Raw genomic sequence first — 24,563 nt, 5'->3', positions numbered from 1 at the left:
TTCGTCTGCTATACGACATACGACCAAGAACCAGCTTCCCTCTACGGCACCAGTATTACTGGTAATAACATTTTTTATTGCTTTGAATATTTAAACCATTCCTCAATGCTGCAATATAATTATAAATATAATATAACTTCGTCTTATTCCTTCGAACGAATTTAATTTTCTAAATATGTTGCGCACGCAAGAAATTAAATAACCAACGAATTCTTTTGTTTCCGCATTTGTATTTCCGGGGGAAAAAAACGTTGGTATTTCAAATTAATTCTTTATTATGAATAAATTTTAATGTATATTGTAATAGCTTCAAATCCTAAAATCCTCAATAGATGGTAATGTTTCAATAATAATCATTTTAAGCTCGAAAAGAAAAAACAAAATCAAACGTTTTTATATATTTTGTGATTTGTTTGTTTTCGCAATGTTGGCAGCAATACTTATATTAAGATGGTGGCGGTCCGTTGCGGTTCGTTTTCGACGCGTACAGACGTGTACAGGACCAGTACCAGTTCCTTGCAAAGCCGGGCTGGAATACGGTTTCTTCGGCTTGTGATAGCGGGCAATCGTGTTATATCCAGGATTGGTATACGCGAAGAACACTTTCGGTGAGGACACCAATTAATAAATCCTGGTGCGTCTGAAATGGCTGCGAATATCCTCACTTTGATAGGTAAGAGAATTATAACCTTTGTAAGCGAAAAATCAGCTTCGCTTTTGTGACTCTCCACCAATCTTCAGCTTGGCTTCTTTTCGCTGTCTGTGAATTTGGCATAATTTGCACACTATATTTTTTATTTCCTAAGTTTTCGTAGAGTGTGTCAATATATATTATAAAGATACATTTGGCGGGATACACAACCACTCACACGTGCGTGCAACATGTTTCAACGACACGATGAAACGATTATGCGCACAGCTGTGGATTCCTTATTTTGACTTGTTCAAATGGTTCAGACTTGTTTAATTAATTTATGTAATAAATAACTTAAATTTTTGAAATTTTATGAAATTTTGTTGTGGATTTAAGTATCGGGACGTCCGTAAAAGGGTCATGTTTACTTTTAATAGTCGTGTCAATTCTAGCTAATTTTTTCTCAACCTTCTAATATTGTTAGAATTTAATGAAAGTAGGATAAATGTAATAACAAAATGAACGCTTTCTTGGTTAAATTAATTAGTTCGCATTATATATTTGCAGTGTGTAACCTACTTCGTGTTGGAGGTTAGGTTACCCAAGCTATTTTGAAATTTCCAAATGATTCCTGTCATTATTTTTAAAATTGTTTCCAAAGTTTCTTAGATAGCATAGATTGGTTTCATTCTGACACTTTGTTTTTATTTGAATATAGAATGGGCGTACTCATTTATTTCAGAATCAAATTTATTTGTAAACGTCAAGTATTACTTGCACCATACTGTTCCTAACCTATTTGGTTAACCTTTATGTCGTTAGTTTTACGTTTGAAATGCTTGCAGGCGATTTCACAGTTACATCAACACTCCAATAAAATAGTAAATTAATTATTTTCAAACTTAAATAACTGAATCATACCACAGCTTTGTATATATCTTTTTATCTTAAAACATAAACTATAAAACTTTGTATTCAGTAAAAATTGTCACAGAATGTTCGAATAATTATCCTGTATTTATTAGTTTAAACTTAAATTTGTCGTACAGAGTGGCCACCCAAAACTTAATCCCTGGGATAGGATAGTTAACATATTTTCTCCATCAAAATTTATAAAAATAAGTATCTTGTAGGAATTCCAAAAATATTTTTTCTTGTATTTCGGTGAACCTGTATTAACTATTAAAGTGTCACTTGATATCGCATAAAATTGTTATAAAAATTATAATATTAATTAAGTATCACTAAATTTTGAAGCTTACATTTTTAAGTATCTTTATTTCTAATTCCTTTCTACGTTAAACAATGCAGCTTGTTTAAATATTAATTATTATTTGCACCTTAAAAATTTTTAGATTTGAACATTTCTGATTGAATTGTTTAAAATTGTATAGTCCTACACTTTATAAATTAGATACTACCAAATTAATTGTCTTTCAAAGTATTTTGAATGAAAGTATTCTGTATTGTACAATTTTCCGTTTTTAAAAACTATTTGACAATTTTAAATTAAAGACCTTCAAATTCAAGATTTTAAAATTAAAAAGTAGAAAGTTTAATTTTGATATAATTGAACAATGTTGAATGGAATAGTTCAAGTTTATTTCGAGTGCAAACATAAATAGGTAAACATGTTAAATAAAAAAAGTTGCAGACTTTTTTATTTTCAAATTTAAATACTTGAAACTGTACAATTTTAAATTTAAATCCATGCTGGTAAAGTATTTTCAGTTCTTTAGTTTATTAAAACCTGTCGTAATTTCATACTCTTAAATTAAAAATGGTTCACTTTGCGGTTTTAATTAAAAATACGCACTTGGGTTTGTGTGTGTGTGTGTGTGTGTGTATAGAAATATAGATCATTTAAAATTCTATGAATATAAATTAAATCAAAATGATGTATTAAAGTTTCTTACACAAAAAGTTAAAATCTCTAGAAACCTTTGAGTTTTTAGAGATCCTTGGATATTTAATAAAATCCTTGAAATCTCGAGAAATTCCTTCAAATACCTTAAAATCGATTAAAACCTGTGGAATCGTAAAGAATATACAAATCTACAAATCCATTAAAATGATATTAGAGCCCTAAAATATAATTTAAATCAAACTTATGCATTACAGTTCTCTATTAAAAACATTAGAAAGCCTGGAAATTCCTTTAAATGCCGTAACTTTGCTTAAAATATGTGGAAGCGTAAAAAATCCCTTAATTCAATAAAATTTAATTTATTTTTCCAGAGTTCTCTACAAATTCCTTGAAATGTTTGGAAATTCTTTGAAAATATTGATATTTTTTGTATCTCTTGAAATGACAGTGAATCTATGTCTTGACCTGGAGTTTTGAAAATTTTTGAAAAACTTACAAATTTTCCATTTTGGGTTTTAATTTTTAAGCTTAAATCTTTAATTGACCAAATCTTAAAATGCAGTCTTAAAGAATTAAACAATTAAAAATTAAAAGCGTTTGAAGTTAAAATTTTGTGATAAAAAACAGTTTTATTTCATCAACTGTAAACATAAATGAATCAATTATTTTTAAATGGATCTGTCTTTTAAATATTAAAATATAAATAATAACTGATCTGAAAAAAACGAATATAAATTAGTTCAAATTGAAAGTTTTTCAGATAGCGACTGTTTAAATTCGAAAGTCTTCCCTTAGAAAAATATAAACGTGCGATTATAACTTTATAAACTATTTTCTACTTAAAAATAACTTTATAATTATATATTCGTAATTAGAGGCTTTTATTAAATTTCAAATATTGTTTCATTTTAAATTATTCATTTTTTGTTAGCAATACTTGACTGTTCATGCAGGGCGAGTAAATTGTAACGAAATATTTAGATGTAAACAATTTGTAGCTGAATTGTTTGACATAGAGAGCTTTAAATCGTTAGAATTTCTAAGAACTTTTATACTTTAACGTTACAATTTCAATTGTTCTATTTAAAAAATGTTTGATTTGTAAGTTAAATTGTTGAATTTTCATGTATAATTAACAATTGAACACTTATTATTTGTAGAAAAAATTTGAGTAATTTTAAGAGATATTCAGAAGTTCTAAAGATTCAAAATTCAATTGAAACTGGAAATCATGTCAAGTATTTAAACGAAGTTTGTGAAATTGTTTTCAGAACTTCTACGCATATTTTAAAATATATCGATTTTTTCCTACAATTTTTAGAAAATAATGCAAATATAAGAAAAAAATCCTTAAAATCTTCCAGATTATTTTTTATCAATTTTGAAAATCTTTTTAAATATTCTGTTAAATTCAATTCATTTCAAAAGATATTTAGAAGTTCTGAAAAATATTTAAAATAATTTTAAATTTGGAAAAATGTAAACAAAACCCTTTTAGATTTCTCAAGATTTTGAAATCAAGTTTTAAAGCTTCTCAAGGATGATTAAACTATTTAGAATCATAATAATGTAAATTCTAATTTAAGAACCGTGAAGTTAAAAAAATTGAAATTTCTAAATTTGAATGTTTCTTGCTTGAATTTACCTAAAATAATATAATTTCAAAAATATTTTAAGTTTATTGATTGATTCTTTCATTTAGAGTATTGAAAATGTTAACGTGTATTTATATCTTTCGAAGTCTGAATCTTGGAACTTTATAATAAATAAAAGCTAAAAATTATAAACTTGGCAGTTTATCCGAATTTCATTTAAGTTTATTCAATTGAAAACTATTTGTGTGGGCATTTTAAATACAACCTTTTTTAATTCAAAAACTTTTAAACTTCAATTTTAAACGTTTAAAATCCAAGAGTTCCACTTTAAATGATTTAATTTGTTGTTCATTATTTCAAGTGGAAAAATATTTAGAATAGACTTAAATTTTTTAACTTTTATTGACCACGAAAAATGTTTGGGAACCGGGAAATCTTTTTAATCCCTTGATATCCTTGAAAAACGTAAAAATCCTCTAAAATTCTTTGAAAACGGATGAATTTTCCCAAAATTAGTTAAAATATGTTTGAAAATCTTTAAAATGATGTTAAATTTTTATATACTTATTATAACCTGATTTTCTTATAATGATTTTCCGTAATGATTTTTCTAGAATCACGAAAAAATTATAAGAAATTCATTAGAGGAAAAGCATTATAGGCCTATACTGAATTTGATATAATATTTTTTTCGTAAGGCGGAATTGCAAGGTATTTTAAAATACCTTGTCACTTTTATAATAGATTTAGGACGTTAAATAAAATGACGTGCTTTTTTAAAAAAATTCTAATACAAATTTTTTTTTTGTCCAGAAGGATCTCGTCAGGGACGGCGCAAACAGGTTTTCAAAGGCATTCCAGGTAGGACTTTACATGAGTATGAGCATAACCTTAATATGTAGTTAAAAGATGCTAAAATAGAAAGTATTATTCGTATCTTTAAATTTATTGTAAACCTTTTTTCGTATGCAAATCTTAGGTTTACAGAAAATTACCACATCTTCTTTACAGACTTCTAATACTAAAGTTAAAAAGGTAACCTAAATGAGCAAAAATTTGTGAAAGAATAGGCCTGAATGTTCCCATAGACACGCATCATAACAAATAGAAAAAAAATTGAAATCGAAATTGAAAATTGAAAAAAAATTGCACGTATGAACAGCTTTGTATTACGCATAGTTTTGACGGTACTTGTGAATCATTCCAAGTGTTAATATTACAAAATTCATAACGATATACATAATATTTAAAATTATTTTAAACCTGAAACAGATTTTCATTGCTTCTTCAGTGTTCATTAAAGAAATTATGCTACAGATATTTAAAATTAATTTGATAAAAGTAGATAAAATTCAAAAGTAAAAACTGTTCTTTTTAAGTTTTAGCCACATTAAAAAAATAATAATTTGGGCCTAAATTTATTTTTCTCAGAGAAATTAGGACAAACAAAAGTTTAATCGATTAAAGAACATAATGAAATAATTTTTTTAAAATTAAAAATGTTTTATTAACATGCATTGCAAGTTTTGAAAGGTAACGGTAGCACGAGACACGTTTATACAAAGAAATAGCAATGTTAAGGCATAACGCCATATTGTGTCAAACATTGTATTAAAATTATTTTATCGTCTTATTTTTTCACTTTAAGTTTCAATAAAATTCGATTATTAAATTAATAGCTCATGTCACAGCACATAAATTTTGAAGTTTTAAAATTTAACAAGAACACTATATTTATATCCCTTGAATTCAGCGCAATTGTTCTGGTTCAAGTGATTTTAAATTTCTGATTACATTTTTTTACCTTATCATAGGAAAGGCGTTACGTTTGGTAAACTTTGGTATTTAGTATTGTTATCATAATTTTGATCAAAAACATTAATCTCATTTATGGCAAACAGGTCATGGCGACCTGTTTTATTTACAAAAATTAAAATAGTAATTAACTTTTTAGTCGATCGAATGATAGTTTTTGATCTACTACTCCAAAACCAAAACGGTTTTCATTTTGGTTTTGGCCTAGTAGATAAAAAAATATGTCATATCATCGACAAAACGTCTTAAACGAAAATAGTCAGTAGGAAAATAAAATAGGCTACAAGATTCGAAAGTAATTCCAAACCATGAAAATCTAATTTTTCTTATCATTTAATCACTGATATAATAAAAGAAGTATATAACATATCAAATTTTATTCTTTATTACAATTCCACGTGCGAAGTGGTTCAATTTGAGCCATCCCCGGGGGAAATAGACCAAAAAAAAAACTTTCAGTATAGGGGTCTGAAAAATCAAATTTCCTTAATTCTTATTTTTGCACCACTGTTATAAAAAAAGAAGGATATAACGTAGCGAATTAAATTTTTCATTACTATTTTACATGCCAAGAGCTTTAATTTAAGCCGTCCCCGAGGAAATTCAGACTGAGTAAAAGCTTCCGGCATAGGGGACTAGAAACCAAATTTCCTCATATTTTTCTTATTTTTAATCACTGTTATAAAGAAAAAAGAATATAACGTAGAAAATTGTATTGTTTGTCGCAATTCTTCGTGCCAAGAGCTACAATTTCAGCAATCACCGAAAAAAATCGGATTTTAGTCATTTTAATTCTCTATTCCGTTCTAAATTTATAATTATTTTTAGTGATTGAAGGAATTTGGCAACATTTTTAATCAGCGTGCAAAACAAGTATGTAGAATTAAACTAATAACATGCTGAAAGTTATTTTTTTTTAACTAAAAATAACAACTGCTGCAGTGAGATTAGACATGCTGCCACGTGACCAATTACTACATGTTTATTATATTAGACGGTTTTATAATTAAAAAAATTAACATATTTTCTTGAAAATTTGTTATGATTCAAACATATATGCATAAATGTACGTCTTTCTGGCCCATTAGAGATTTTATTTTTCTTAAATAGTGTAATTTTATTAATTCTGAATTTGGAATATAACTGAGAGCAGGATTTCAGTCCCCTGGCTGAAATGGACTGAATAAAATTGCATGATTTAAACAAAATGAAAACTAAAATGTAACTAGATAGACGTGCCCTGATATATTTTGAACCATTTATAAGTTTAAGCACCAGGAAATTGCTGAAAATATTACATATTCAAAAACGGGAATATCTTCGACACTTTTATCGACAAAATGGGCACTTTTCTTGTAGATCGTCACAATTTATATTCTGAAATAACACACTTAATAAATCACAGACTTTGCACTCTTTTCCCTAATCCTCTCTTTTCTCATTTTTTAAAAATTCCTCTTTTTCCCTGGTTTGCAGTAAAATTAGACTTTTTCTCGTATTTTTGCCTAAATGATAACTGAATTAGATGAACCTAATAAAAAATTCAACTCTTTATTCCTAAAAGTCAATTCGCCTTAATTGAAAAGTCTGCTCAAATATTTTTTTGGTTCATAATTCATCTATTTTGGTCGAAAATTCGAGTATTTTTTTAATTGGTTCTTTTGGATTGAAAAATCATCTTTTAGAAGAAAAATGCTTTTTTGTTGTTAAAAATTCGTCTTTAAGTGTTGAAAGTTCTTTTTTTTTTATTTAAACATAATGTATCATATTTTTAGGCCAAAATTCATCATTTTTGGTTAAAGATTCTGCTATTTGGTTTAAAATTTATTTATTTTGTTAAAAAGTTAACTACTTTTTTAAAAAGAGGTATTTTTTTGGTTGGAAGTTAATTGTTTTGATTTGAAATGCTTACTACAATATTTTGGGTTCAGAATTCATCTCTTCGTTAAAAATTCTACTATCTGTTGGAAAGCTTAATTATTTTTTTGAAAATTTAACTCTTTTTAAATGTCATATTTTAAATTGAAATTTCAGGTTTTTTGTTAAACATTCTGCTTTTTGGATAAAAATCCGTTCTGTTGGATTGAAAATTAATCATTTGGTAAAAAAGTCATCTTTAACGGTTGAAAGTTAATCCTTTTAAATTGGAAAGTCTACTATTATATTTTTGGCCCAAAATTCATCTTTTGATACTGAAAATTCAACTTTTTGGTTCGAAATTCTACACTCTTGTTAAAAACTTTTTTATTCAAAATTTGATCTGGGTTGAAAGTTCCATAATACATATTTTGTTTAAAATACAATGTATTACCCAATCTCTCCTGTTTCAAATATAATAATAATGATCTGATTAATTATTATTATATATACTCAAAATATAACTAGGAAAAATGTAATTTTTTATTCGTAGAAAGCGGAAAATAGTCTGGAATATTTTTTTGAAGCCTAACTAGCGATTCTATAATAACATGTAATTGGTCACATTAATATCGAATGCCCTTAAATTATATATTGCATTTGTGCAAAACACCTACTGCAGAATATTGTCCTAAATTTATAAATTGTCTTTCTCAGATGTTATTTATTTTTCAAGCTCATACAAATCTTGCTTATAATAATAGAGTCTAGCGGGAGTTTTATAAAATCGAAATTTAGTTGCTTTCAAAGTAAATGTATATTTTTCCTATGTTAAATAGCAGGACAAATCTGACACTCGTGTCAGATAAACAGTTGTCTTGAAACAAAAGGATCGTCGGCTTTCCTGTTTTGTTTTGAATGGCGTGAGTATATTCTTTACACCAACAGAATTGTTTGGATGCAAGATTAGATGAAGTTATTCGGGCTACGAAATTTTTTTGGTACCAAAAGATACCTGTTTAGACAAATGAAAATTCTCTCAACCTTAAATTTGAGAGGAAATTCCATGTACGTCAAGAGAAATCATTTTGTCACTCTGAGTGGCTGTCTAACAGAAAAACGAAAAACTGCTAGTATGTAAACCAACGAGTATGACAGTTTAACAAAAAAATTCTTTATTTAACTATTTTCCGTGTACAGCAAATGCTAATAATTTTAAAGATAAAGAGCTTAGAATATTTTCATTTGAAGTTTTTTCTAATCTAATTGTAAATAATCAGATATTTTTCCATTCGAATTTTTTGAACAGTTCGGTGATAAAAAATCTTCTGATAATATAGATTTTTTGAAATAGAGTAACTAATATATCTCGTAATATTATTTATTATATGGTACCATTGCAACCCGAATTCGGTTAAATTCTTAATTTATGTTTTAACTGAAAATATCAGTTAAAAAACATAGATTCACCGAATTGTGCTCCTGAATGAACTAGTTTTACCTGTAGTATTCAGTGTGGTTAGAGATTGTGACCTATCACTCTTTCGTGACCCGTCGCTAGCACTTGCTTTTTTTTAAGGGCGAGCAGGGAAATGGTTTAAGCTGTGACCAATTACTCTTCTATAACGATTCACTCCAAATTCAGTATTTCGAGTTTTCACTGAATAGTGCAAGTAAAACTAGTTCTTTCAAAAGCACAATCGAGTGAATCTAATTTTAACTGATAATTTTTATACAACACGAAATCAGATGGAATTTAAAATTTCTTTTGGTTTTCGCAAAAGCTTTTGGTTACTCCGCGTTTTGTTTTGACAAATGCCCCAAGTATTTTCGCGTTTTAACTGGTTAAAACTAGTTTTGACGGATATCGAGTATAAACGATGACATATATATTAAAAATATTACACAATTTATATTTTGAACAGAATATTGTAATTTCAATATTCTATATTTCTTTTATATTCTGTATTTTGATGAGTTCTTTACTCTTCCTCATTATGATTATCCAATATATTTGCTTCCTTATATAGAGGGTCCATCGCGCATCATAAAAATACAAAAATACACTGCATTCCCGCTATATAAGCCGTTTTGGGGATACCTTTTATATCCTTCGTACAATCTCGGGACGCGTCAAACCATAAACAATTAGCGTCGTGTGAAACATTTCTGTTGTAGTTTCGCCTTCAAAATTTTTTTGTGTTTGCCATTTTGGTTTCATTATGTCATAATGAACGTGAAAATGTTTGTGCTCGAAAATGAAAATTTATCAAAGTACTGATTTTTAAGTACAGTAATGTTTTTTATCAAAAATTTTACACTTTAAACAATTTTCATTTTTAATTGTTCAAGTCTACATTTTGAAATTCTTTAAATTAAAAATTTGAGCGTGAAAATAAAAATCTAAAATGGAAAATTTTTTAATTTAAATATTTTCAAAGAACGCTGTGTAAAGTGAATGGTATCATGATTGAAAAGTTAACAATTAAACTCATTATTTTGAAAGCTGTTCAAATCGAACTTGAACAGATTTTTCTTCTGAAGATTTGTAAATAAATAAAAATTTGTAAACTAAAAGCGACCTGAAGCGAATTCGGAGATGCTATAAAATATCATAACGGACATCCCCAGACTCTTTTTTGAGGGATAATAACACAAAAGATTTGTTGTGCTAAATAAAAATTTTATGCATATGCATTATTTGGAGGTTACGTCGTTTTTCATCTCTGCTTTTCCGATAATCTGGAAATTATTTATGAAATAAACTTTTTTTGATTGGCTGCAAACAAGGTTAGTTCCGGGAGATTAGTTACTATGTTTATTTGTAAGTCCAAAGTTTTCGGCCAAAAATATTGTGTAGTTTGGAAGCAACGCTTGGGTGAATTGTAGCACTCATAACCTCGAAATATACACGCACGTTGTTAGCAATATCAAAAAAATGTTGATAAAAAAAAAACACAAAAAACAGTGCGGGGACGTCCGTTAGCACGTTGGCTATCATTTCCCAGATTTTGAAGGCAAAATATTTCTTATCCCAGGAAAAAAGCCGGGGTAATCTAACACTGAAAAAATCGATACCATTTCCTAAGCGCTATGCAAATTAATCACATTTTGCTAAATTAAAACTTTTTTTAATTAACCTGAAGAAAAAGGGTGGGGACGTCCGTTAGCATGTTCGCCATCATTTCCCAAATTTTTATGACAAAATATTTATTATTCTAGAAAAAAAGCCGCGGGACCTAAAACTGTGGTAAAATCGACAATTTTCTAAGTATCACATGCCCTTAATCAGATTTTTAAGAATTTGACAGAGATCAGGATAACCGCTAGACCGAATTATGACCGGGCATTTTATGAAACCGGAAAATGAAAGTGAATTTATATTTGACTGGGAGTTTTACAAATTTGTACACACAAAATATCCAACTTTGATTTCAATCAGGTTTTAAATAATTAGGTAAATTGTTATCTTTTTCAATTATGATGTATGTAATTCAATTTAGAATGCGCAATTCCAAAATCTTTCATATTAAAAATGTTCCATTTTATATTTTAATTTTGAGGCGTACAATTTAATTTAAAGCTTTTTAAATGCAATTTTAGACTTAAAGAATTAGAAATTATATGCGTTTCAAATCGAAGATTTTTGATAAAAAATTTTCCTTGATCTACTGTGAATATAAATTAATTAATGATTTTCGAAATTTAACTGTGTTTTGAGATTTAAAAAGTTTATAACCTGTTTTCAATTTTTTAAAAACTTCAAAATAATATATTCATAATTAAAGGCTTTTATTAAATTTAAAATATTATTTCAGACTAAAATATCCCTTTTTTAAAGCATTTAAGCATTTAAGGAAAATAATAAATTGAGAAAGTCTGTGTCGCTGAGGTTAGGGATATAATTAAGAACTTGAAAAACGGTAAGGCTGTCGGGGTAGACGGTATTAACGCTGAAATGCTTAAACACGGTGGCGGGTGCACACCACATAGACTGTGCGAATTGATAAATTTTTGTTTCGAGATGGGAGACGTCCCAGGTGATTGGAAAAAAGCGATTATCGTACCAATTAACAAGAGAAAGGAAGATAAAAGCGTCTACAATAATTACAGAGGGATTAGCTTATTAAGTACCGTAAGTAAAATATACTCAAAAATACTTATTCATAGGGTAATGAAAATAACACAAGCAAATATTGGGGAAGTCCAAAGTGGGTTTATGCCAGGAAGGTCATGTACGGATCAAATATTTAGATTAAGGCAAATAACCGGAAAAAGTTTGAGAGTAGGAACAAAAGTTTTCTCTGCATTTGTTGACCAAGAAAAAGCTTTTGACAAGGTAGATAGATGTGAACTTTGGGAAGTCCTGAAAGAGTATGGAGTCAGTGGATGGCTCCTACAAGCTATTAAAACAATATATACAGGTAGCAAAGTGAGTGTAAGAGTGAATGGGAAATTGAGTGACTGTTTCGATATTATTCAAGGAGTTAGACAAGTATGCGTTATGTCTTCATGGTTATTTACATTATTTATGGACAAGTGTTTAAGAGTGCCTCTCTTCGGCGAAGAGGGTGTGGATCTCGAGACAGTAAGGGTACGTGGGTTAGCGTTCGCAGATGATAAGGTTGTTATGGCAGAGTCTATAGAAGACTTACAAAGAATGTTGAATAAACTAAATGCAAGCATGAAGAGCATGGGCCTCAAAATTAACGCAAATAAAACAAAAACTATGGTGTTCGAAGAAAAGAGTGAGCAAACACTATGCAATATTTTATTAAATTATGAGAGAATTGAACAAGTTGATAAGTTCGTATACCATGGTAGCTTATTTACCATGGACGGGAAGATAGATGAGGAATTAGATATACGCAAAAACGAAGGTAAGAAGGTCATTGGTAGAGCAGGTCCCCTTATCAGAAGTAAAAATATATCAAATAAAGCTAAAATGGCAATATATAATTCTGTGTTTGTACCGACTGTACTATACGGTAGCGAGGCATGGACTTATCAGAAAAAGATAAGAGTAAAATTAACGCAATTGACATGAGATTCATGCGCATAATATACGGGAAAACTCTGATGGACAAAGTAAGTAACGAGATAATTCTAAAAGAATGTGGTGCAGAAGAGACGCTAGTAGACACATAGGAAAGAAATCTGTTAAGATTCTGCAGACATGTTGAAAGAATGCCAAATAAACGACTAACGAAACACGTGTATCAAGGTAAAGTAAATGGCAGCGTGCCCAGGAGTAGACCGCGGAAAGATTGGTTAGAATGTGTGAATGATACCCTAGTTAGAAAAGACAGAAGAAGTCACAGAAACACGAGAGCCTGCATGAAAAAATGCATGGACATAAAAGAAGCTAGAGAATTATGCCAGGGCAAGAAAGTAGGGCGGCAAATAGTTAATAAAAAGAGTGTCAGTAGAGTGAATGACGCCTGAAACAAAAGACCTTGGCCACTTATGGACCCAAGTTGGGAACCTTACATAACGACTTCGTGAGGATCTTCGCTTGGAGTAATTGCTATAGAGATTGATCAGCAACCTGGGTCGGAGCATTGTTGCGGAACGAACGTGTTATTTACATAAATAACATGAGAATTCTGGATCAATATGAAAATTCTCTATCCCTTCCATACACTACTTCTTTCCCCTATCGAGTGAGTCACGCCTACCCCGAAAGGGAAATGGCTTAATGGTGTAATAATAATAATAACAATTACTTAATATTTAGAAATATCTGACTTCATTTAAAATCAGTAATTATAAATTAAATATTCATATCTAAAAAAAACTTTGAATGTTGCAATTTTAATTTTTGTATTTAAAGCATTTTAATTTGTGCAAGTTTGAGCGTGCCTAGGACGCGCAACTGTTGGTTCTCGCACTTGGCGCTCGATAATGCATGTACCTCGTGCTCCGCTCTCGGCTTTGAATATTCCCCACACACAGATTTAAAAAAAAATAAAGGTCAAAGCATCGACAACAGTAATTTGGTGATTGTGAATTCTCTTTTGTTGAAGCCCCTTCGGCTTTAACCAACACATTCTCATCACGTATCTGGTGCTTCGCACTCGAATTTGTCCCTCAAATTGCATATCATTTGCATAAATGTGTATTATTGAAATTCAGAACATGCATTGATATTAAAATAGACGTAGTTTCATTGGATCGTTTAAAAAATGTGCATTCTTTAAATAAAATTTTACTACACATCAGTCTTACTTTTTTTAACTTATAAATTATATCCCTAACCTCAGTGACTCACGAAACTTCGATTAATGAGTGGTCGGGGCGAGATGGGGGTGGGACAGTTTTAACCGAGAGTATTAGCTGGTTAGTGTTATGATAGTCTCGTAGGTAATTCAAAAAGCAACATTCTCTTCTCTTGACTTTTTTCATATTGTGCGTTATTTGGCTTAAATTTTTCATTATCGTGTGTTTTTTGGAATCTTGTAAATGCTATAACTCTGGTCTAAAAAATTTCAAAAATACGCTTAATTTTTGAATTTTCATCCAAAATGGCTGGCTAACGAACTTGACCTTTTCGGATTCAGGGGGTCTCATAATGTGGACATTTGACAAAAACTGAGAACCTTCTCTGATCTAAATGTAAAAAATTGAGTCAATTAAAGGGATATTTAGAGGTTTTGAAAAATTCAAACTTAATACAAAATTTGAAATTATTTAAAATAATTATAATTGAAATGGAGTGTTTATCGTGGAAAAAAGCTTTGATGATATTTACTATCAGCTAGTAATGATTTAGAGTTTCCACTAGGTTATTTTAGGTAAAAAAAGAAAAGTTTTTGTTTATTAATTAAACAAAAATATTGCTAAAAATATGTTCATCCCTAGAAAGTATTTTTTATTTAAGGCGTAAAGTGTCCCCTTAAACTTTGTTTTTTTTAATAATATACACATAATTTTTTGAAAAAAAGAGAATATTCTTCATAAGGAATAAATAACAAATATTTTTACTCGATGAATGAAAAAATATTTAATTTCGAAACAAAAAAAGTACAAATTTTTTATTGTGTACAGTTAATAGTGCCAAAAATCGAACCTAGAAAAAGCAGATAGAATTTTAAAGCTGCTTTCTGATTGAATTGTATATTACTGGTCCATGTAGACCAGTACTCTTTAATGTTTACATCTTTTTAAAATTTAAACAATGTGCCCGCAAACAATTTGATCCAGATTATTCAATGAATATGAATAACAGACCACTCGGATTCAAGTGCGAATTTCAACCTAAGTTTTAGGTTAGATTTTTTGGATGGTAAATATTTAATGTAAAAATTAATAAAAATCTATTTTTAGTTTATGTTTTCTTCGAAATGTGTTGATTTGATCTTACAATGTTTTGACATTTGCAGCAAATAATATAGAAATAATAGTGTTTTTAAGACGCATTTTTGTAAAAAAAATGAATTTTTTTTACATTATAAAATTTAAATTCTATCTTAAACACTCTTACTTTCGATAAAGACTTATTTTTGCTATGCAATAATTACTTAAAAATTTTTAAAATGTTAAAAACACTTGTGCAAAAATTAAAATATTCTTTCTAGTTCTGATATTTTGTACCAGATGACACATCACAGTGTAATCGTTCCCAATGGCAATTTTAAATATATTTTGGCCGATCGTTTACCCGCAAAAAATATGAGATACTTGATTAGTGTCGATTTCGGTGCAATTCTGTATTCTTATAAGGTTTGCTTATCGATTGCACTTTATTTTTAATTTCTGAAAATAAGGTTTGTTATAAAATAATAGGTAAAAATACATCTTAAAGTACTATAGGAATCTTTAAGCTGTAAAAAATGGGTTTTTTTTTGTTATGTATTTCGAAATTTAAGCGTTTTTTCTGTCCTCAATAAATAGTGAATACTTTTTAGGAGTGAAAATATATTTTTTAAATCGAAAACTAAGAAAATTCATTTTCAGATCTAAACATCTAGCGATACCTCTAAATATTTGTTGAAAATTACAATAAAATGTATGGCATTAATTTTGGAATAAATGGAAGAAGTTTGAAGGGTAGCGTTTGCAAAATTCAAAATGACACCTATTTTCGGGACACCCTAACGTAGACACATCCCTTTCTACCATTCAAAATTTGCTAATTTTATTAATTCGCCTTTTCAAATATATTTGTTCATAAGTACGTCGAAATCTACCGAGATTTTCAATAAAATAAGCCGAGGATGAAGTTATTTCGGCAATTCTTTAAAATGCTATTGCAAAAATAGTGTAAACTGTCACATGTGCGCAGAGATGAACGATTTTGGTCAATTACATAATGTCGGTAAACTTGAGAAACGATTAATATTAAGAAAGTAGCGGCGATTTAATTGAAAAAATCTATTTTTACAACAACAAAAAGAATATATTTTTGCCAATTCTTTCTTAAATTTGGCCTTCTATAAGAAAGACATCCTTGAATTTTTAGACGGGCTAACGTATTTTTGTGGCCGAGAGGTATTTTTTCCTGAAAATATAAATTTCAATTTTTTTTCATAAACTGTGCAATATATCACAAAAGTGAGAGAAGCGTTTTTTGCTCCTTCCTTAATTGGGATATCTGAAGCACATTGAAAAGTATAAAATTAAATTAAAATTAAAAGTGGAATTGTTTGTTCTCAAATCAGATTAATGGGTTAGCTTAATTTTCTTTCAAAAAAGAAAATATTCAACTTATTTAAGAGAAGAAAATTTTTTAAACTACATATTAAGTAGCGGTAGTTTATTTTAATTTTTTTCAAATACAAAATAAAAATTTTGAATTATTTTAGGAATCATAGGATGTCTTGATAATGAACATAAAGATAATTATTTTATTGGTTTGTGTTACGATCGTTGCAGTGAAAATCGTCCGCCGGGGCCACTGGACTCGAAAAAATATCTGAAAACCGGGAAATGATCGGGAATTTGTTTTTAAGATTTGGGTATCTAACTCATGCTTCTTTTTACGTACTTAGTCTCATTTTTGTTTCCCCCAAACTAAGAAGTACGCTAATTTTTCCTATTTTTATGCCATAGCGACTGTGAGGCCCGACTTCGTTAACTTACATAACATTCGATTTTTGTTTGTCCAGATCTTGACAGTGAAACTCGCTTTTGCCCTGATCTTGACAGTGAAACTTACATCAAAATCGAGCCAAAGGTTTACGAGGAAGAAGTTTCCGAAAATGGATTTGTGGGATTCGACAATACGGCTACTAGAATTCCATCTACTACCGATATAGGAGCCCTAAATCTCTGGACCACCAAGGCTACAAGTTGCCTCATAGCTCAGTATAAAAAATACAAAGCCCATGTAGGTCAAACGACAAAAATGAGAAGCCTACGCGAAATGTTCGAGATGATTTCCTTCGAGATGCAGAAATACGGCTTTTACTTTAGTGCTCAAAAATGTGAAAATAAATGGCGTGTCCTTGAACGCAAGTACAAGAATCTGGTATTTCGTGAGAAATTAAAGAAGCCTGGTAGAATGAGACACTACGGACACTGGGAACACAGAAGGGCGCTAGACGAAATATTCGATGAGCAGAAGCAACACATGTATTTAGACGAAAGCGATTTTCCTCCTCCAAGCGGTTCTGCTAAGATCGCAGCAATGATGATGCCACAACTTACACAGAATGGAAACATTGCCAATAACGGTACCTCTACCCAGTCTTCGATTGGCAATAATAATTCTCATCCCGAATCGAATAATGCATATAGCAAAAGAACGGAAAACTTGGCTGATCAAAGTGGAATTATAAAAACATTTCTCGCCAACTTTGTCGATGAAATGACAAAAAACTTTGCTTTAGCTGAGAGAAACAACGAAAGGAGACACCAGGAAGATCTCGCAATGAGGCAGAGTGAATTGGAAGTTCAGAAGAAGATCCTGAGGATGAAGGAGAAGAAATTGGAACTTCAGAAAATTAATATGATGGCAGCTGCTCAGAATCTAGGCCTCAATTTATAGCAACGCCTGCGGATTGGTATGACTATGATTATTTGATTAAGATATTTTTCTACTCTTTTTGGAAACCGTTGATTCTATACATTCAACCTGTTTTTTGAAACGCGTTCGTAGAATTTATCCCTCAATCAAAAGCTGTAAATTTTTATAAAATGTTGAAATATAATTGAAAGTTACGAAGGTAGAGAATAAGTCGAAAATCCCCTGTAAATGTTGTAATATAGTTATTATTAGGAGCGGGAGCATCGGACTATCAGCCTAATATACGAACATTCTGTTATTATCATATTATCGTCAGCCAAATTTAAACAGGGTTACACTGATATTCATAAACTGCGCGTTGATTAAAGCTTTTCAAGCAGCTCTAGAGATTCTTATAAATGTTTGTTTAAACATTTTTTCACGACACATTTTTTTCTTTAATTGGAGGTATTCGCCCCTATGCTTTTGGCAATTAGAAGTTCTCTTTCACATGAACGAAAAGTTCAAAATATTTTTGGAAGAAAAGGTTCAAGAGTGAAATTTTTCGGTACTTTCTGAAATTAACTTAAAATTATCTATGAACAGATAAACTGATTTTCATTTCGACACAATAATTCTTGAATCTAATTAAGACATACAGTTTTTTTTAGTTTGTGATTCATTCAATGACTTCATATCCATTTATATTTCATTTTTTCTCAATTTTTTCCATTATACACGTAATTATCGAACTGAATTTTCTTTTCGTTTAAGGTAACACCACGATTTGTTTTTAGAAGTTGAGCTTGCATTGCTATGTCCTTCTTCACAATCATCCTCAAAATATTCTTTATACATCGCAATTCAAAATATATTACTTAAAAAATCATCTCCAAGTGTTACTACATTAGGCCAGTATATTATATGTGTGTGTAAATTCAAAAATCTATTTTTTTTCCTTATTAATTTCCCCGAGTATTCATATGTTTAATAAGTGTGATTTATTCGATTTTTAATGTGCACGCTTGCATGTTTCATTTGCATAATTTTTTGATACTGAATACATTTACTTTTCTGCAATGATATGTACATGCTCGAAAATTTTATAATAAAATGTTGTAAATGAAAGTTGGACTGTATGTATTGACAATTAAAAGTAAATATGACCTATATTTATTGTATGGTGTATTCATATATATATTTTTAAAATGATTTTTATAAATATCGTGAGTCATTTTTGCTTTTATTAATTCCAAATTTTCCTCTTTTATTATAATATTTCCCAACTTTTGCATTCCTTTAAAACCATGGAATACGTATCAGACTTCGACTTATCCGACATGTATTCGCAGCAACTTACGTCTATATGAATTGAGATATGGAGTTTAAAATTTGAGGCATTTGTGCCTTTTATTTCATTCCCTGAATTTTCATCACGATATCATAATTCGTATCGACGTGAGTTATTCGTAAATTGTGCAACAGTTGACACTAATATATACGCCAAATATGAAGTCTAAATCATTATTTATTTCAAAGTAGCTCCGTTTTTAATTTGTCCAATATCTCGAGAACGGTCAATCGTAGACAGTTTTTCTTTATTCAGTGAAACATGACGAATAGAATGAGTTACCAGCTTCATTTTGATAGTCTTTAAACTAAAAAATTATTCAAATATAAATTTTGAAATGCCAATCGAAATCAATCAGTTTAAAGACTAAAATACTCTGTAGCGAGTTTGACTTCAATTAAAAAAAAATTGCATTGCAACTCATAAAATTGATAAATATTTTGCAAAGTGTCGAACGCGACAAGGAACTTTGAATGGCTTCGCGCATGCGAGCTGACGAAACTGCCCTGCGCACTGATCATTGGTGCGTCCTGTGTCAACCGTTGACAGACTTATTCAAATTTTTCTGCCGTACTTTGAACCGATCGATTTCAACTGATCGTTGAAAAGTTGCATTTTACTGAATTTAGAAAAAATTGACTTCGATTGGCCGTTCTTGAGATATTGCTATTAAAATTTTGTTTAGCCAGCTACAATTTCTCATCAACTAATAATTATTTTGATCTGGAGTCGGGTTTACATGAGTCGTGCCTAATTTAACCTTGACCTTAACTACGGGTGACCTTGACACGAAAGTGTTGAAGAATTTTCGTTGGCTCCCACCGATGTAAGATGAAATTAATCATCCATTATTAAAGGGTCGAACAAAAACATATTTTGATCCTTCTAAAGCGTTTAATTCGCCAGCGCTTAATTTTAATGAAATTTAGTGTTCGTGCAGGTCACGTACTCACCATACAATTTACACTATTTTACTTTTTTCAAGCAATGAAACTATATTGCTACTATTTCAAACGGAATTACACTAATGACACAATTTTCGAGCCAGAAAGATGAATTTTCAACCAAGAAAATTAATTTTCTACCCAAAAAGATGAATTCTCATTTTCTGCTGGAAAAGAATTTTTAATAAAATATGTACATACATTTTTAACCAAATAATTGAATTTTAAACCAGCAGGACTAAGTTTCTACCAGAAAAGAAGAATTTTTAATCAAATATGTACGTACATTTTCAACCAGTATGAGTAATACTTTACCAAAAAGACGAATTTTTAACAAATCGAAATTTTATTTTCCCTCATATTGTTAAATTTTATACTAAATTGTTCATTTATAACAAACCTGTTGAATTTTCAGCTAAATAGTTCAACTTTCAGCTTAAAAAATTAATTGAAACAAAAAAGAGTTTCCGACTAAAATTATAAATCTTAAACCAAAATAATTGAATTTTAAAAAAAGTAGTTAAAGTAGTGGAAAAAAGTACGTATGAATTACTGTATTTAACCCTGTAACACTTTAGTCCTTTTCTAGTTGATCGATTATAATTTGTTTAATTCATTAACAGAAATCGTTTGCTGAACGCGTGTTATTGAATTAATTCACAAATATAATATGTTTAAACGAAAATATGGGGAGGGGGACGTCTTAGGATTGAGAATTTGCTCAATATTGTCATAATTAAACATTATTTTGTTTTCACAATTTTATTTCCTAAATAATATGTTTCAAAGAAAGGTTTTGGTTTTGTATGAAATACTTTTCTTTTTGGAATACCTAATTGAAACTTACGGATATTCACAAAAGTTGGCCTTTAAAAATTCAAGAGAAATTTCTCCGGTATTCTAACAGTTTCTATTAATAAAAATACATAAGAAAAATATTTGCCAAGTCCATAAAATTAAATATTTAAGCGCAGTAAGTTTGTAAGATAGAAATAACAAAACTCCCCCATAAAAAGTTCCCCGTACAAAACGCATGAAAAAGCCCTTTTCGTGAATTTTACTAACTCTTATTTTTGTAATTCATGAAACCAAAGAAATTTCTTTAAGGGCATGTGATACTTACAGTTTCCCCGGCTTTTTCCACAAAAATGACCATTTTTAAAAACTGAATTCGGAGATGCTATAAAATATCATAACAGACGTCCCCGGACTCTTTTTTGTGGGATAATAACAAAAAAAATTATTGTGCTAAATAAAAATTTTATGCATATACATTATTTTAAGGTTACGTCGTTTTTCGCATCTGCCTTTCCGATAATCTGAAAATTATATATGAAATAAACTTTTTTGATTGTCTACAAACAAGGTTAGTTCCGGGAGATTAGTTACTATGTTAATTTGTAAGTCCTAAGTTTTCGGCCAAAATATTGTGTAGTTTGGAAGTAATGCTCGGGTGAATTGTACCACACATAACCTCGAAATATACACGCACGTTGGTAACAATATCAAAAACTTTTTGATAAAATAACACAAACAAAGTGTGTGGGGACGTCCATTAGCATGTTCGCAATCATTTCCCAAATTTTAAAGGCAAAATATTTCTTATCCTCGGAAAAAAGCCGGGGGAATCTAACACTGAAAAAATCTATACTATTTCCTAAGCGCTTTGCAAATTAATCACATTTTGTTAAATTAAAACTTTTTTAAATTAACCTATAAAAAAAGTGCGTGAGGACGTCCGTTAGCATGTTCGCTATCATTTCCAAAATTTTTAACACAAAATATTTATTATTCTAGAAAAAAAGCCGGGGGAAGCTAAAACTGGTAAAATCGACAATTTTCTAAGTATTACATGTCCTTAAAGGATTTTGATCAATAATGATCATTTCTTTTTGAGCGAGGTGATTTTTCGCTGACTATTTTTTCTCAATTCCAAGTTTTATGTTCCTTAAATTACACAGGCCGACAAAATCAGGTCGGCCCTCTGATGTAGAAACCAGAATATACTTTTCCGAAGGCTTTTGACACGCTGAATCCGAATTTGAGGTCCAAATTTTTAAACTGCCTCTGGTTTCCGAGATATTCTAACCTAAATGTGTAAAAGAATCAATTTTTTCCCTATATTTGAGGCTATGTATCATCGAATTTTTTCATCCACTCAAAAAACAATAAACGCCATTTTAAAGTATAAGTCTCGCCCTTCCGAATTCCGTTGAGTTTGCTAAAATATCTTTTGCTTTTGCTGAGATATCACATTTTGAAATTGTTATGTTTGTGAGTTTACCTCTGTTTAGGGCAAAAATCGCTGTTTTTTAATTTTTAGGTTAGGATATCTCGGAAACCAGAGCCAATTGAGAAATTTGGACCTCAGAATCGGATTCAGCATACCTTCGGAAATGTATATTTTGGTTTCTGGTTCAAATCTTATCGGCCTGTATTATCGTTTTCTATATAAATTAAAACATATTTCAGACATCTGAGACAGCTAGCAAAATTTTATGATTAATGATAATTGATAACAATGAATTATGTTACCAACAAAACTGTGTTATGCAACACTAAATCGACTTTCGAATAAGAAAGAAGTAAGTGTAATTATTTATAATGCCTTGAAGATATTTATATCATAGATGGAAACCAACGACAAAATGTAGACAGCTTGTCGTTGGAAGATGCAAATAAATTATTATCCTTCACTGCAAAACTTAGTCTATAACTTATGAACCTGACACGATGCTGAAGAACGAATCTAGAGCAAAGTAGTAAAACTTGAAACTAAGCAAGGAAGTCTGTTTGAGAGCATACTGCAGCAAATCATAGTTATCATCCTAAAATTACTTAAACGGATATGACAACGTGGAAATGCTTCCAATAAAAAAAAGTTTCTAGCTAAAATATTAAATTGTGAACAAATTTATCTCGTCACGACAGAGAATTAAGAGGACGCTATTTTTTCATTTTAAACATTTGAAAAAGGTATTCATATTATAATAACTTATTGTATCGAATTAAAACCGTTTCTTTAATTCGAGAGGAAACCCTACAAAAATATTCTTCTTGGTAAAATTTTCTAAAATTTTTTCGGTAACACCCAGTAAGCTTGAAATATTTTTACTATAAAACGGTTGCTTAAAATACCCTCATGGGCCAAACACTACCCCCAGAAAGGTTTAATCATCGATTTTCCTCGAGTGAAACTCTGTAATAGCCCTCCCTTCTATAGCCCTTCCGAAAATTGACGCAGCGCCGCAAGTAGGTGTGTCAGGAGCTGCGTGGGTTCTGCAGTTGTCACTCAGGCGAGTACTCAGGCGTGAACAAACAAAAGCAGAGCTGTCGATAATGAGTTAGTTTCCACCCACCGTCAGCCCCAAAATCTGCGCTATAGAAGAGTTTCACTGTATTTAGTTAAATAAATCTCATACAAATGACGAATGAAAAGGTGTCAGATAATATGCAATAATTGAATATAGACGGTAAAACCTCATTTCAAGGGACACTAAATACCCCTTTTTAGAACAAGAAATAAAAATAATGTAATGTAATGAACCTAAAATTGATAAAATATCTGCACTAGAAACTGAAAGGACCGCAAGAATCAAGTTTTCTTTCTTAAGATGGTGTGATTTTTTAATGTCTAGTGGTGGTTTTTCAATTATTCGACAGTTTTTCCTTGCATTATTTTTTCTAAAGGAAGCTTACAGTCTTGAAACTAACAAAAATGAAATAAATATATCCTAAGAAAATACGATTCTTTTACGTTTTAGGGTGATTGAACGTACTTCTTGGTGTTATTAAATGTACTGAGTTTTCACCGGATGGAAGCTTTTTGGGGGGTTGTCCATAAAATAAAATGATTTTTTTTTTCATTTAAACCATTCTAATATTATATGGGCGATTTTCACAAACATTTAAATTTTGGTTTCTGAAATTCAATTCAATTTAAGATTAGTTTGGGTAGATTTTTTTTTAATATGTAAAAACTTGTCTTGTAATGGGTATGCAATAAATGCGACTTTTAGGTTCTCATTATGTTAACCAAATTTGCATGAAAGCCGGTCTAGGAATATTGAATACATTTATAAAAGTGATGTACATACTTATTAAAGAGTATTCTTACAAATTTTTGTGAATATTACGTGTATTTATCTACCATAAATGAATTCAGAAAAGAAGTTAGAATAGGAAATATGGTTCAGTTTGCTATTAGAAAATTAAAAGAAAGAAAGAAAAGTCGTAATTCCGTCACTGTGGTAGTAGTACTCGATCATTATATAACGCCCATACAAAGTGGACACGCGATGTACTCGATATTTATTACTCAGGACTTATTACGCCTGTCTGAAATGCTTATTTAGCATCTAGTTTTCGAGGCGAAACATATTAATGTAGTTTCTAAATTAAAAAAGACGGGAACAAAAATATACAAAACATTAAATTTCATATGCATCTCAGGTTTATGAGGTTTTTTAGTATTTTAAGAAAAACATACACCAAATTTATTTATTTTTTAAAATTAAATCAAGTAAAATATTGTAAATCAATAGTGATTGAAGC

At 29.8% G+C, this 24,563-nt stretch overlaps 1 protein-coding gene across 3 annotated transcripts; it reads left to right on the top strand.

The window, feature by feature from the left end:
* Nucleotides 1-453: 453 nt before the first annotated feature.
* Nucleotides 454-18,839, top strand: LOC117171875. Of its 3 annotated transcripts, XM_033359514.1 has the most exons (4): nucleotides 454-673; nucleotides 4,910-4,957; nucleotides 16,876-17,772; nucleotides 18,489-18,839. In XM_033359514.1, the coding sequence occupies exons 1-3, from the start codon at nucleotides 646-648 to the stop codon at nucleotides 17,754-17,756; spliced, it is 957 nt and encodes a 318-aa protein (XP_033215405.1). In that variant the 5' UTR covers nucleotides 454-645; the 3' UTR covers nucleotides 17,757-17,772; nucleotides 18,489-18,839. The 3 variants fall into 3 exon arrangements, with proteins under 3 accessions (XP_033215405.1, XP_033215406.1, XP_033215404.1); XM_033359515.1 differs by having other exon boundaries at nucleotides 4,913-4,957; nucleotides 16,876-18,839; XM_033359513.1 differs by having other exon boundaries at nucleotides 16,876-18,839.
* The last annotated feature ends 5,724 nt before the right edge of the window (nucleotides 18,840-24,563 follow it).

Source organism: Belonocnema kinseyi, chromosome 4 (genome assembly GCF_010883055.1).
Source record: "Belonocnema kinseyi isolate 2016_QV_RU_SX_M_011 chromosome 4, B_treatae_v1, whole genome shotgun sequence".
In the NCBI taxonomy this organism is placed as follows: Eukaryota; Metazoa; Arthropoda; class Insecta; order Hymenoptera; family Cynipidae; genus Belonocnema; species Belonocnema kinseyi.
This window is presented reverse-complemented; position numbering and strand designations above follow the sequence as displayed.

Coding starts and splice junctions, on each gene's coding strand:
- LOC117171875 (XM_033359514.1), top strand. CDS start 646: ATGGCTGCGAATATCCTCACTTTGATAG. Junction 674..4,909: donor GAATATCCTCACTTTGATAG/GTAAGAGAATTA, acceptor TTTTTTGTCCAG/AAGGATCTCGTCAGGGACGG. Junction 4,958..16,875: donor GGTTTTCAAAGGCATTCCAG/GTAGGACTTTAC, acceptor TTGTTTGTCCAG/ATCTTGACAGTGAAACTCGC.